Below are 16,568 nucleotides of genomic sequence, written 5' to 3'. Positions count from 1 at the left end.
GGCAATGCTGGAAGAAATATTCTCGAACTTACCAGAAGAAGGGCAATCTCTCTAAAAAAAACTTGAAATGAAAAAAATCATTTTAGAAAAAGATATTCGGAACAGATTTTTTGTGTTACAAGAGATGAAATTCTAGAGTAAAATTGAAAAATCAATTTTTCACTATGCAAAAGTAATTCTGTAATACAAAAAATATTTTTTGAAAAACAAAATTTAACCGAAAAAAGAGATTCTGAAATCTGAAAAGTATTCTGAAAATTAAAGTCTGAAAATGAGTTTCAAAATATCAAACCTATAATACATTTTTACTTGCATTCCTTATTCCTATTTAAAAACTAGACATTTTGATATTTTTGCGTCAGTGATAGGGTGCAGAAAGTAATTTCACAGAAGAAGCCCGTGTCAATATAGGCCCAATTTAATCTCAGCAAGCCTCGTTTACTCATTTAGAGAAGAAACCCATCTTACAACGTAGGCCGAAGCCCATCTCACATTATTGAACGTGGACGTTTGTTTGGTTTCAATTAAGATAAGAGTAAAAAAATTTAAATTAATTTTGAGAAACCAAGAACTTGAAATAAAATTTTGGCAAGACAAAATATAATTATATATATATATATATATATATATATTTACTTTTAAAATATTTAGAGTATAAAGTTTGAGAAAACCATGACTCCTTTTGACTCCTTAAAATATTCGTCATTATTACCATTGAATATTTTGACTACTACGATAATATTACTATATATCTTTTATTTAATTATTGATACTAGTAAAATAGTAATTTATTTATCAAGTTAAGAAGTGTGCAAGTATTCATTTATGTGACTTGTGAAAAAAATGTTAAACAGAAGTGAAAAAGTTGGTAATGTTACTCATGAGTTGATGAAGACGTTTTTAACTTAGACAAATAATATCCCAATTTAAAATTTGTTTTCTTCTGGAGCAGTTCAAATCAAAATTAAGTTCTCATAAAAAAAATCTAAATGAAGTAAAACAATTGAAGCGTGATATTGTGGTTTTCACCTTGATATAGCAGATGACAGCCAAGCAAATGAAGAGAGAGGAACCCTAATAAATGCAATGAATGAAATTTTTTGCATAGTTAGATTGCGACATAAAACCAACACCAATAAAGTGCATACTAAATACTTCTATTATTGGATATTTGTTGTATACAATTTCAAGCAAAGGAAATTACCAAGGAGTCAAAGTCATTCAACCACACTAATCTATCTTCCATTATCATCAAACATATATATCCTCAACCAGCAATTAAACAAACGTAAAATCAAGTCAAATATCCCAAAACAATTTAATAATATGAACATTTAATGATGCAGGGAAGCGACACACACACTTAATTTTCTATGTGAAAGCATTCACAACAAACACAACCATACTGTTGGAAACTATAACATTTCCCTGTGTTTATGTTCCCTTCTAATGCCAACACTCAAGAAAATCAAATAGCCCTTCGTTTGATGGATGCAGCAATATTCAAACACTTCCAACACAACAATGGACCCTCCTTCTAGTTCTTCTGGTGTTGAAATTTTGTATTAAGTTCTCTCTATGTAAATTTTGAACCACCCCACATATTGATATCAGAAAGATGGTTCAAAAATTCAACACATGTTTTGATCAAATTCAACTGAGGATTTATTTACCTTCCCATTTCAATGCAACTCGATCAGAACATGGGTGAATCCGAAGGTGAAGAACAGTTCATCAAATTAAGAATGTTGTTCCAATAGATCTTGTTATCTTCGTATAACTCGTTTCCGTTACCGTTAACACCATCACTACTATTACCATGACAGTTATTATTAGAGTCGCCACCACCCTCCGACGACAAACTCCGGTGATCGGAGTTAGAATTGAGCAAAAGGTTGGTGAATCCCTCTTCAGAAACATGTCCTTGTCCATGTGCATGTGCAGTGGTAGTGCTAGACCCCCACGTGGTTGCCATGGTCACTGTCATCTCATGCAGACTAGACGTGAAAGGCATTGAATTCTCCATGCCATCTTTGTATTCATGAAAACCTTTGTTCCACTCTCGCTCTCCTTCTTCCTTCACCATCCCTCTCTCCGAAGAACCAACAAACTCAATCACGCTAGTCATAATTGGTGGAGCATTGTTCTCAGACAAGGTAGAAGTGGGGGACTCAAGGTCACTCATCCTAGTTGCAACCGTGCTGGTACTGCTACCATAAGCATGATCAAGAAAACGTGTTGAGGAGGGTAATACTGGAGCTGAAGAAGATGATGATGATGCACAAGTGCCAATTAGAGAATGGTGCAGGGAGGGTGATGATGAATGTGAGGTACGTAGTTTTGATTCTCTCACCAATCTTGCTTCTGCTTCGAGTCTGGCACTCTCCCACTGAGCCATGTGGCTTAGGTTGGAAGCACTCTTGGAATGGCCCTCGGTGGAGAGAATGGCATCGTTCTTGGGCTTGTGAGTCACCGGATCAATTCCCATTTTGTCTAACCTTTTCTTCAGATGCGTGTTCCAGTAGTTTTTTATCTCATTATCTGTTCTCTTTGGCAAATGTGTTGCTATCGCCGACCACCTGAGACACACAACCAAACATAATACTAACATGTCATACAAATAAATGAAAGGCATACAATAACCCATAAACTACTACTTAATATAATCATGATACATACATATATCGAACATCTTTTTCATCAGTTGAAACATTCTATTAGATACAGAGACTAAATAAACTATTAATTTTTAAATTAGTTTTTATTGATAAATAGTTTTTAAATTAGTATCTAATTATCTACCGAAATTTTAATTATCAATTATTTAGATTCTAAATTTAGTAAAAAAAACATTATATATCAATTTAGAAACTATTTATCAATAATAGAAACTAATTTATAAATCAATAATTTTCTTACTATTTAAAATAGTTTTCAATTTAATTACTATAATAACTAATTATTTTTTTATATAAAATTAGATTTTATTCGATTCTTGTACTGTATCAATACTTCTTATTTTTAGCTATATTTCTCCTCTTATCAGATTATATATTTCTCTATCCTTTTCTCTTCTTGATGCCTATATATATTTAAAAGGAAATTATATATTCTCTGTAGCAAAAACGAAAATGTAGAAGGAGAAGCATGTGAGCAAGCCAAACATAAATAGAGAAATAGATACATGGAGAGGCTATATATAGTGAAATAGGAGAAGATTGTGTGCTCTAGAGGATCTAGATATAAATGAGCACCAGGTTTCCATGGATAGTTTCTGTGAATATATAATAAATTCATTAAAAAAAACTATACTAAAATCATTTTAATATTTTATTTTAGCTTTATTTTTTTTGTTACAAAGGAATACAAAATACTTGCGGTTTCTGTTTAATTAATATTATATAATTATATATGTAAAATGCGACATTGAGATAAGGTGTGTGGCATGTTGAATTTAGAAATGGCATTTCATGGATCATTGATTTAGCTTGATGAGGAAGAAAATCCTTTTGTTGCGTTTAAGGACCATCTTGAATAAATTATTGGGTGTCAGGGTATGAACATGACAGAGGGCACAATTAAAGTTACTTGTGTTGCAAATGTGGGATAGGATATGTTGTTAGGGAAATTGAGATACCCTCACATTTAAGACATTCTGCACAACAAGGAGGAGTTGGAAAAGCAAAGAAATTATAGCTCCTACTTGAAAAATGGTTGAAACACATACTAAGTTTTTATCATGGAAGATAGAAGAACTCAAACAATAGTATCAAATTCCACTGATTTTCAAAATACAAAATATCTGTGAGGAGTGGCCACAGATATCACTGTTTCTCCTCACCAATTTTCATAAATCCAGTACTCATAGAAGAATTATACAACTAAAATAGTGAAAATCATCAATGAAAACCCCAGTAAAACATCCAGCAAAAACACCTGAAGACTTGTCACATGTTGAAGAATTATTATAGCCTACATACATGTAAAATACTGAGAAATTGGAAATTTTAGGGGTTATGATGATACTGCTATTGAGAATCTCTCTACTCTCTTTCTCTTTCAGAAGGCTATTGGCTAAGAAAACAACTACAAAACCCCATAGCAAGTCTCAGATATAGAAAAAAGTTTTTATAGAGATACAAAACCTGTTCCCTAAGAGTGCATGGAGTTGAATGATGGTTTGCTCTTCTTGCATACTGAACTTTCCCCTCTTAATATCAGGCCTTAGATAATTAGTCCATCTCAATCTGCAGCTCTTGCCACACCTCTCAAGTCCTGAACACAGTATCCATATCCCAATACAGTGAACCACTCTTCAAACTTTTTATTCTAATTCATATATACACACACACATCAACATATATACAAGATTACCAGCTTTTGCTGGCAAAGCACGCCAGCTTCCATGACCATGTTCTTCAATATATGCCAAGAGCTTCTGATCTTCCTCTGGCGTCCATGGTCCTTTCTTCAGACCCACCTTGTCACAGCATGGTGATCGTCCCATTTTTTTACAACAGTTTTTGATAGAGAAGAAGAAGACTAAGGAAAAGAGTGTGTGTGTGTGTGTGTGTGTGAGAGAGAGAGAGAGAGAGAGAGAGAGAGGGAGAGAGAAGGATAACGAATTGGAGTTGTAAAAGAGATAATGGAGAAAGAAGAAAGGTCAGCGGCATAAATATATGAGATAAGAAACTAAGTTGATGATGACGCAGAGTGTGCATGTATATTGTGATGACGACGATAATGCCCTTCACATTACCTACAATTGAATGCTGTAGGATGCATCATTTGTGAGTCTTTATGGAGTGAGTAATGAAAATTGAGTGGTTCCGTTGTCTTTTCATAGTGTATGGGGTAGAATTTTAAACCTATTGACAGCTTTGAGCTACTGAGTTATTGCCACACCACTTTTCTTTTAGAGACACGTTACTCAGAATTTATGGCGTTGCTAAGGACGAGTTTTAATTATTTACACGGGTGGAGACTTTGCATTTGTGGACCTTCTTCACAATTTTCATCCATCACTTCTTTGTCAATTCATTTTTCTCAAATCTTTCTTCTGTTGCTGTGAAACGTTTGAGGATGAAGCCTTTCATGGGGACCAACGCCAAAATGCACTAATAACACCATACATCTCATCTATATCATATCAGCTTATGTAAGTTTTTAAGAACTTCTTCAATTATTATCATCTAACTGCTTTATAGTTAATCCTGTCATATGCTTTTGTTTAATATTTTTTTTCTTCTAACAATAAATTCATTAAAAAATAGATAAGATATTATCACATACTACAAGAAAATCATCCAATAAAAACTAATTTTAGAGACAAAAATAACTAGTTGTTATATTGACAAAATTATATACTGTTTTGAAAAATAAAAAAATTATTGGTATCTAAATTAATTGTTATTATTGATAAATAATTTCTAAATTGGTATCTAATTAGATATCAAGGTTTTAGATACCAAGAATCTAAATAATTGGTTCTTAAAACTTAGGTAACTAATTAGATATCAACTTAGAAACTGTTTTTTTTTATATAAAAATGTTTTCATGTCAAGCGTTCATTATGCAACTTGACATCTCAGTTAGGCTGACATCTCAAGTAACAACAATAATCTGTTATCACATCAAAAAAATATTATTAAAAAAAATACAAAAATATGAGGGACTAAACCACTAAACCAAAACTCATATGTTAACAAAAATGATACATAGTTTTTTTTTTTTTATCAGCAAAATGATACATAGTTAGACTATACTTATTCATAAATAATTCTAAGAACATATAGATGTAAACCTATTATACCAATGAAATGATTCTCTATGAATAAATCATAAATTAGTTAACTTATCAACATACACATTCCTTTTACGAAAAATTTGAGTAACTTTAAACCTAATTTTTTCAAAATAATTAAAACAAGTATTTCATCGATTACGAATCATTCACAAAACATTAGTCTTAGCACTAAACACAGCATAAACAAGACAAAAGTACATCCAAGACAGATATTAATTATTAATATAAATTAATTTAAATATAAATAAATTTTTTAATTTTTAAACTAGTATCTAATTTAATAATTTTCTAGCGGTAAGATAAGATAATAACAACTTTCACTTATATATGTATTTTTGGGATCCCGAAAAAAGATTACTACTAACATAATTAATGTACCACATATTTAGAATTACCTTACTTTTTTTAATGTGTGTACACAGAAAACTACAATTATTCGTTTCTCTAGAAAGAATGTATATGAAGGTTGACGTGACTCAGTTCCAAGTATACACAGATATTTCTGTCTTACAAGATAAGGATAATTGTTGGCTACCTGTATATGATGTTATATAAAGGCAACAGATGACATTTTTAATTTATAAACACATTTTTTTTAATATTTTTCTCCCTATATTTTCTTCATTACATTCATTATTTTGACTTGTTTTTTATCTCTTGGGTCCAAAAGGTGTATATCCAATTTAGAATGTCATAACATTTTTTCCGAAGGTTAATAATTAGCGTGATCATATATACAGCACAAGAAAGCTAATTAATTTAATAAGCAAATGTTAAAAGATGAGCACCCAAACTTGTCTTTAATGGAGTCATGTTTTGTTAACATCAATTCTCTTTTTGGAAATTTGAAACAAAATTAAAGTTGATTAAAAAATTGTCGACTTGTCTGTTCCAAGATGCTAGATCAATGGAGTCATGAAAGCGATCATTTCTGCCAGCGACACCAGGTTGACTACAACCTAATCAGAGATCAAAGAATGGTTCCTTTCAGTTCTGGTTTTTAGTTTTCCTATTACTTTAATCAGAAATTTTAGGACAAAATGGTGAGGTAATGCTGTGTCTCAATATGCTAATTATAACAACAATATATTCTTTATTTTTCCTAATTCAAAAGTAGAAACATATAATTTATATAAGTAATTGGATATTAACAGTATTGGATTTCTTGTAGAAAGTTTAATAAGTTATGAACATATATATAGTCATATAAAAGATCATACCAAAAAATTAATCAACTTATATAAAATATTATACTTGCAAGTTAATAAACTCATAAAAAAATATGATATTTAATTTTCTTATTTTTATATAAGTTAATTTTTAACATTTAATTATAAAAAAATTATATTTAACTGTCTAACTTAATCTTAAAAATACATGTAATATTCTTATTTGTAGTGGTTCCCACGTAAAAATTCCATTGCTAATTATATGTATTAAGAAGACTTTGTAGGGGAAAATTAAAACCTAGTTCAGTAATTTCTACATTTTAGTTCAGTAGTATCTGACTATATGCAGAAGATATTCTTAATGCACACCAGAAAACTTCAGTTATAATGACAAACATTCTTATTGTCCTTAGGGATGAGGTATTTACCTATTTACTTTTATCTAGGACTAAACGTTTTTTTTTGGAATATACGTTTTTATTAATCCAAACATTCGTTTTCCTTGCGTTTTATTTGCTAATTAACATAAAAAAATGAGTTATGTAATTACACTACAACTCTATATTCATTGTTATTATTTGATGAAAGGGTACATTGTAATTGCAATTGATATTTATGATAAAATATAGGCATATAAGTAAAATAGTTGTAAAATTATTGGGAATGACATTGATTATGACATAGATTGATGTGGAAAATGTTTTCGAAAATGTTTGCATGCTTCCTTTGTAATTGACCATGCAGAAGGCATATAACATCAGTTCTTGATATAATCAATGTTATATGTAAGAATTTTCACATATGTACAATTTAAATCCCTTTAGTTCTACATTAACAATATCTATATTTAGTTATATAAACAAATGTAGAAAACAATTCTAACTAGTAAGGAAAAATAAATTTAAAAAGAAAAGGAAGGAAAGTTAATAGATTGCAAAAATGATAGAAAAAAGCTTTTTCAACGGAAATTTTTAGTGAGAACGTAATTGATATATACAAGAAAGTGTATTTATAACTTAATCTTGTAAGTATTGAATAGTGTTAAAATTTTATAAAATTGATATATTTCATCAATTGAATAAAAAGTTAATTTAATAGTTAGATCAACGACATGTATTTATGTACAAATAAATATTGCTGAATTTTTTTATCAGGATATATTTTCAAAATAGTTTGATCATATATATATATATATATATATTTCATATTTTACAAAACATTAGAGACCAAAATTTGACTATTTAAATTTTTAATAACTAAAGTATTCTATTTGTCATTGAAAATTGAAAATAATTTAATAATTAGTATAGCATTATATATAATAATAATAATAAATAATTTAATTTTTTAATAATGTATACTATTTATTTTTATATGTGGATTGGAGCATCCATCGAATGTTTTTTTATTTAATGAATTCTTAATATATATATATATATATATATATATATATATGAAGTTATATACTTTTCATCCATCTCATAAATATCTTTCTTAGCTTTCATGATCCCAACCTTTATTTTTAATTTTCAAACCTATAAATCTTATAACATTAAAAAACTAAAGGAAGAATTCAAAAGTTAGACGTGAAAGAATAAGTGATAAATAAATGATAACTTAAAAATAATGCAGCTTTAATTTTTAAAAATAATTAAGAAAATAAATATTAATAGGTTTAAACTTAAAATTGTATGAACATGAAAAATACTAAGAACTTGTTTGAAATAATTTTATAAAATTATTACATGACAACTTTAGTAACAAGCTAGTTTAAGTATTATACATTATGTAATATATATAGTATCCATGTATCAAAAGAAATAGAAGAAGACATAAAACTAATATTGTAAAATAATTTTCTATTATTATTCGATTACAAATTACCGTGTTAAGTATATTAATAATATTTTATAATCAGATAAATTATGCATAATGGTTTTTGTAGCCAAGAAGTGAGAACTAGATTACACTTACTTTGCTAGATAACCATTAAACTCCAAAAGAAAACATTGAATGGGTGAGTGAAGAATGGATTAATAGAAAATTAATTGAGATAAATGGTACATCACATGATGGTATTGAATGCACACGATGGTGTATTATTATTTTTAGGTCTTTGCAATTACTAATTGAAGATCTCATGTTGCTAAAAAGTGGAGGCATACACCTTTTCATAATCTCTTTTGTTATTGCATTAATTTATGTTCATTAATTTTCCAATATCATATAAAAATGGTCCCAATCCTAAAGTATCTTTTTATTAAATGACCAACGTTTGATACATAGCACAAGGATTGTAGCTCGAGATCCCGTACAAGCTATGCTATACAATTATTTATTATTATTATTTTTATAGTACTTTTAAAGAATTACCTCAAAAAAATAAATGCATTTAATTTATTAAAAATATAGAGCATTTACTTTTTTTAATCTAATGAGTCAAATTATGTTAATATTTTTAAAGTTATTGTTATGTATGAGAATTTCTATTGGTATTATTGACACGCGATTAAATTGAATGATGATGAACTCGGTCAATTAAATAAGTGGGAAGAGTTTGAATCCGATGAACTTAGTGTAAAAAATAATTACCTATAAATATTAAAAGATCGAAAATAATACCTACAATAATATATTTATAATTTTTTTTTTACAATTTATATAATGAACACTACAATAAAATCATTAAATAGAAACCAATTTTAGAAAAAAAATAATAATTAGTTACTATAGTGACTAAATTATATACCAATTTAAATGCTAAAAATATTTTTGATTTTTAAATTGGTTTCTATTATTGATAAATAGTTTCTAAATTGGTATCTAATTAGCTACTAAAGTTTTAACTACCCATTATTTAAATTCTAAATTTGATTTAAGGTTTAGGGTTTAGAATTCATGATTTAGAATTTAAAGTTTGTGATTTAGGATTTAGGGTTTAGGATTTAGTCGAAACATGTCAATTCGAATATGAAACTATATATTTATAAAAAATTCTCTTAAAATTTAAATAATGTAACTAGAATAAATATTAGGGCATGAAGATGAAGCCTTTTGTTGAAATGAATTCATCAAAGTGATTGTCATATCATTAGGAGGAAAAAGCACATGACCTAGCTAAACCAAATTGGCATCACAAGAGCCATGTTTGTTCTTAGAAGTGTTGAACCGAAAAAAGGGGTACCATTGAGGTTCATTGAAGAACTTTCCCAATGAACAATTGAAGAGGGAGGGGTTTTCGGTAATTTGGGAGGTGTAGGGGCAATTTAGGGGAGTGGGACTTTAGGGTTGGGGTAGGGCTAATTGAATGATGTGGTGGTGAAAAGACCAAAAAGGGGCCCCGTGATGAAAAAAAAGGGGCTAAAATAGAAAACTTAAATGAGGGTTTGTGGTGTGTGAGGAAAGGTTTGAAGGACCCAAGTCCTACATTGGCCATATAAGGGACAATGGGGACACACCCTTAAATTTTCCTTCATCACTGCCAGCTCTAGCATTGTGATATGGTCCAGTCTACTTTTAATGATCCTATTAAATGATCACTGCCCATGCATGACACATGTCAATATCATATCACTCCTATGTGTTAAATATCTAACAAATACAATATCTAAATCATATTTATTCATATATCTTAATTATTACAACATATCAAAGTTTAAACCTAACATCAACATTCATTTATGTAATACAATATTTAATCAATTCATTGTAAAAACTATTATGTGGTTGCTGCATTCAACTTCTGTACATAATATTTGTTGTAAAAGTATAAGCTTAAATATCATTCAAAAAAATTAATTTCATTTTTATACATTTATTATTATTAATGACTCATTTTAGTGTTTTTTTTTCTATCTGTTAATGGAAAAAGTTAGACTTTTCAAGAGAAATTATAAATTTTGCTGCGATTGAAGGAAAATAATAATAAATGTTGGATATATGGACAGATAAATAGATACATATATGAAAATTCAATTTATCTAAAGTTTAACATATGTAGATATACATGTAAGAAAAAATATATAAATATTAAGATGATATCTCACGCTTAAATTTATTAATTTTATATTTTATAAAAGGCTATGAAATAAACTATGTATATACAACTTACTTGTAGGGGAAGTTAATCCATCTCCATTAACAAATATTGTATCATATATATTTTAAATAATTGTATCCCTAAAATATATATATATATATATATATATATATATATATATATATATCATCTTATTATAAAATGTGCTAATTTAGAAGTAAGAAATATTTTTTAAATACTAATGGTAAAAAAATAGTTGTTTCTCTTTATATGGGAATTGGAAATGGGGATAGAATAAAGTATTTCCTATGAATAAAATCTCTTATAGAAAAAAAAAATTCTTTTTGTCCTTCATATCTGTTCTGCCTTTATATCACGTTGATGATAGATTCATTAATATTATTTCTATTCATATAAATTTAAAATATTTAAGTGATACTAAGTCAATTTGAACCTTATTTTTATTTTTTTCTAAATTAAAAACTGGCCTTTGTAATATGTCAAATTTAAGACATTCGTGTCACACTGGCTCAAATTTAGTCGGATTAAATAAACTTATAATCTTCATTATACTATTTTGATTAAAAATGTCAAATATGTTTTTAGTGTTTATAAGTACACTTTTTAGTTTATTCATTTAAGTTTTTCTTTTTTAGTTTTTTTTTTTGAGTTTTTAGTTTGTAACTTTTAAGAATTGTGGAATATAATCTATATTTTTAAAATAAGATATAATGTATATTATGACTTAATAAATGTAGACATTCCACGATACATATCATGCTATTTAAATAAATAATTACTTACATAAAATGTGTCTAAATACTTACACCATATATATATATATAAGTCAAAATACGGCTAATGATATAAATTTCTAATATAATATTTTTAGTACAATATTGTAACCATATTATTATTATTACTAATATTAGATAATATAAATATTTTATCATTTTAAATTTTTAAAATATATTATTTAGATGAAACACCATCCAATAATTTTCAATTGATACAAAAATAGCTAAAAAAAATTACTAAAAAATTCTTCAATTTCGCTTTTACTTTAAAAATATTTTTGACCTAAATTGTAGTGTATTACTCCAAATAATAAGACAAGGAGATAATATATTTATTATTTTTTTATGCATTATATTTTTTCATTTATTTTATATAATTTGTAACTGTAGTGATTTATACGGTTATTTTTAACTCAATTTTGTTTAGTTATTTTATAATATTTATATCTATAATTACTGAGTAAGATGTTTTTAAATTTATTTTACTAATTATTTCTTGGCATTTGGTTGAAGATAGCATTCCATTAGACGTTTATTTTTATATTATTTATTTAAGTATCTCCATTTCTTTATTTAATAATATAGCCTTTTAAAATAAACTGAAACTAGTCATGGTATATATATATATTAAAAAAATAGGCATTCGACATTTATTGTAATCAATAATGTACTATGATAGTATTTTTTTAATATATCCATATAAAAAAATTGAACTAATTGGTAGTTGAAGGTATGAACTTGATAATTTAAATGAATAAATATCAATAAAGATAAATTAATCTTGATTTTTTAAAATATGATAACACTCATTCATACGACTATACAAATAAATAAAGTCCTTCCATGGAGAAAAAGAAAAAAATTGTGATTTGTAATTTGTTTATATACCTATTATATACACACATACATATTTATATAGATTCTGTTAATTATTTAATTTATTTACATGAGGTTTATTCCTCTTTTTGTTTATTATCCCTTGTCGAAATAAATAAATTAAAATGTAAAATTAAATAGATAAACATACCTAATTATCAAAATTCCTTTACCACAAAGGACTATTGTTCCGGGAACCAAATGTGATGACAAATTTGACAACATTGCATAAGAGTGTCTTCTTTTAATATTCTACTTGGAACAAGATGCACCAATTACATAAGAGAGATAAATGATGATGTTAAATTAAATAAAAATTAATTTTAAAAGTAAAAAATAATTAATAACTATATTAACTAAATTACATACTAAAAATATTATTTATATACATTTTTATTATTAATAAAATTTATAAACTTATTTGTAGATTAATATCTAATTAGGATAAAGTAATTGATCGCTAAAATCTTAGTACCGAATTATATATTAATCTAAAAATTAGTTTATAAATTTTATTAATAATAAAATTACTTTATATACAAATATTTTTTTTTATTTTTAAAATAATATTTAATTTAGTGACTAATTTTTTTATCTTTAAAATTGATTTTTTTTAGTGTTAAGTCAAAAATAAATTTATTCGATCTAAAATATTTTAAAACTAAATCGTTGTAAATCTCTTTAAATTTTTGTTTTTTTTATTTTTTACTTTTCTTCTGGAAGTTTTGAAATTCTATAGGATTAATAAGATGAGAAAGATAGTATCTTAAGTGGTTCAACTTCTAATTTGTGTTTTGGTGATTTGAATGTTTTCATAGGTTACTAAAATTTATAGGTATATTTTCAACTTCCTTCATACTCTAAGATTTTGCTTTTGGTTGAAGAACAAATAATTTTCTAGTAAAAGAAGCTATTTTGATATGCGAGATTAATTGATTTTTATAATATTTATAGTTATAAGTTATAGAGGATTTGTTTGTAATACCCTTCACTAGTAGTTTTTATTTTGAATATAATATTGAGTTTTGAATAATTAAATTATCAATAAATAAATATACGAGGATGTGATGATAACATTTTAGTTAAAAACACAATTGAACGTTTGTAAATGTAAACTTAAATAAGTTTGACATCCTTTATCGTAATGGAGAAACGTTTTTGTTAAAGAAAACGTATTTTCATTGAGTATAGATATGTTTCCATTATACAAAGAAAACAATAAAATATAATTTTGAAAGAAAAAAAACACATGAAACTAAATATGAGATAAAAATATAAAAAAAAAGTTGAAATAGAATAGCCCACTCAATTTGGGCCTCATTATCCAATTTTATTTCTCCTCTATCATATTTAAGTTACGGCTTTTGCTTCCTGCACCTAATAAATTTACTTTCTGCACCCATAAAATTTAAAATTTCAGAATTGCCTTTGATTATGGAATTATAAATTCTTAAAAAATAAAATTTTAAAAAATAAATTAGGAATAAATTTTTCTCGTTCTGAAGATGAAATTTTATATTAGAATTGAAAAATCAAAATCTATTCCAGAAAGGTAAATCGGAAATACAAATAATACTTTTTGAAAAAAAAGATAACAGTAAACAAAATTCAAAAACATATTCTTAAAAGGCTATTTCAGAATGCCCAATGAAAAAAATATTATGGAAACTAAGATTTAAAAATATATTATGAATATCAAATCCGACATACATTTTGACATATGCATTCTATCCCTATTTAAAAACTAAAAAGGATATTGTAGTCATTTCGCGTTAATGATAGGTGCAAGTTGAAATTTTTTGCGTTCAGGAAGCAAAAGCATTAAGTTACCCATTTCTTACTTAGAAGCCCATGTATATTTTAGCGAAAGTGTAGGTTAAAGCCTTTGCAAACTGAAACCCTTATTTTTATTTAAATATATTCTTTATACTTACTTTTGGGACACACTAAATGCCAAGGCCAATAAAGTAAAAAGTCTATGTTTTTTTGTCATAAATAAATATTAATTTAATGCTTAAATCATACAAAATAATGGTAAAGATCACATGTGTGTAATTTACACATTTATAAATTTACAATCAACCAATAATTATTCACTTATATTTTGAATTTGTTTTTTGTTTTCAAATTTTTACAAGAAAATAAAAAACATAATTTTTATGTCAAATATTTTTTTTTATAAAAATATAGAAAATGCATTTTCCAATGTTTCTTATATAAATATTTAAAAAATAAAAAATAAAATTGTGATATTTTTTAATTTAGAAAATGAAAATAAGAAAAAGGAAAAATGAAACGTATGAAAGTCCCTTCAGAGTTATAATGTCTTGGAAAATTTGATGATGGTCATGTGTACATTAAACATGTAATGTTTTAATCTTAATATCAAATGTATTTTTGCTTACTAAATGAAACCACTAGAATTAAAAAATAAAAATCATTGCTAAGCTTCGAATATTATGGACGTTGAAATGAACTGTTCCTGAAGTTCAATTATTGTGATTAATAATCTATTGCAAATAAGAATAAATTCTTGGAGAAGTGCCTGTTACAAACAAAAACTTGTACTACCTTAGGAAAATAAAATAAATAGGACATTAACAGGTGCTGCAGGAAGAAAAATATAGGGGTGCATGTAGAAACATCCAAAAACTTATTGGTAACATTTGAACGGGCTCATTGGTCCAATTCAAGCTAACTTATTGGTAACATGTTAACGGGCTGATTGGCCCAATGAGCGACAAATTCTTTCTATACCTAACATTTTTAACCTGCACCCAATCCAATTAATATTTTCCAAAATTGTCCTTTATTATGTATGAAATTGAAAATTCAGAATTAAAAAAATATAATTTGAAAAAGAAAATTTAGAATAGATTTTTATATTCTCAAAATGAAATTGAAGAATATAATTGAAAATTAAAAATCTCACTCCAATTTAAAAATACAAAAAATACATTATGAAAAAAATAATTTAAAAGATAAATTTCCGAAATTTATTTAAGATAAATAATTCCGAAAACTAGAAAAGTGTTTCAGAAAATTAAATCTGAAAACATATTTTGAAAAATAAACTATGAAATTTATTTTTATCTTCACCGTTATTATTTAAAAATAATTTTGTCACTTCACATTAGTAGTACGGAAGTTCAAATTTTATTAAAATTTTTGAAGGTTGAAATCGGGTAATCGGTATTATTGAGTTTACCATCTTAATTGAAATAAAACTGTTTTCAACTAATCTCTGTTTTCTGCTTCAATTAAAATATAATTACTTTAAGAAAGAATAAAAATGCATAGCAATGACAAATTCTACATCAATGGCCACTAATTGGTGGTTGTTATTTCACGTCAATATAAAAGGTGGGGTTGGGATGGAATAAGAGTTTTTTATGAACTAATTAATTAACCATCAAACAATAGCCTATACCAATTATATTCATGAACCAATAACTAAATAAAATCATCTTTATCAGATTTCACCAAAACATGCAAAAGGTGATGCTAAAAAATGATGCCATGAAGATGGACAAGTAGCACATAAACAACGTTTTAGCTAGTTCCGACGAATGTTGCTTCAAACTAACAGTGGATGCTTTGTCTCTTTATACACTCATCATAGATGCTCACTCTAAAACTGTTCTTTTTACGTCAAACGTTTAGATTAATTGTTTTTCAGAATTTTATTATTATCAATACAAGTTTTTTTGAGGTTTAGTGTTTGTAGAATTGATTAAAAAAATTTATTAAACAAACATTAATTTTTAAAAAATAATAATTAGTTGTTATATTTGATTAAATTAGATATTATTTATAAACTAAAATGATTTTTGTTATTTAAATTAGTTTTTATATTAACTAAATTAAATATTATTTTAAAA

At 26.4% G+C, this 16,568-nt stretch overlaps 1 protein-coding gene across 1 annotated transcript; it reads right to left on the bottom strand.

The window, feature by feature from the left end:
• Positions 1 to 1,220: 1,220 nt before the first annotated feature.
• LOC137826255 (transcription factor MYB16-like) lies at positions 1,221 to 4,641 on the bottom strand. Its single transcript, XM_068632150.1, has 3 exons — positions 4,375 to 4,641; positions 4,146 to 4,275; positions 1,221 to 2,579 (listed from the first exon to the last, which is right to left on the bottom strand). The coding sequence occupies exons 1-3, from the start codon at positions 4,505 to 4,507 to the stop codon at positions 1,697 to 1,699; spliced, it is 1,146 nt and encodes a 381-aa protein (XP_068488251.1). The 5' UTR covers positions 4,508 to 4,641; the 3' UTR covers positions 1,221 to 1,696.
• Between the last annotated feature and the right edge of the window lie 11,927 nt (positions 4,642 to 16,568).

The sequence above is a fragment of the Phaseolus vulgaris genome, chromosome 8 (genome assembly GCF_000499845.2).
Source record: "Phaseolus vulgaris cultivar G19833 chromosome 8, P. vulgaris v2.0, whole genome shotgun sequence".
Lineage (NCBI taxonomy): Eukaryota > Viridiplantae > Streptophyta > Magnoliopsida > Fabales > Fabaceae > Phaseolus > Phaseolus vulgaris.
This window is presented reverse-complemented; position numbering and strand designations above follow the sequence as displayed.

What these genes read in the sequence shown, in the direction of transcription:
- LOC137826255 (XM_068632150.1), bottom strand. Translation starts at nt 4,507, where the DNA reads ATGGGACGATCACCATGCTGTGACAAGGTGGGTCTGAAGAAAGGACCA. An exon ending in TGCTTTGCCAGCAAAAGCTG is followed by an intron (nt 4,276 to 4,374) that starts GTAATCTTGTAT and finishes TACTGTGTTCAG; the next exon opens with GACTTGAGAGGTGTGGCAAG. An exon ending in CATGCACTCTTAGGGAACAG is followed by an intron (nt 2,580 to 4,145) that starts GTTTTGTATCTC and finishes TGTGTGTCTCAG; the next exon opens with GTGGTCGGCGATAGCAACAC.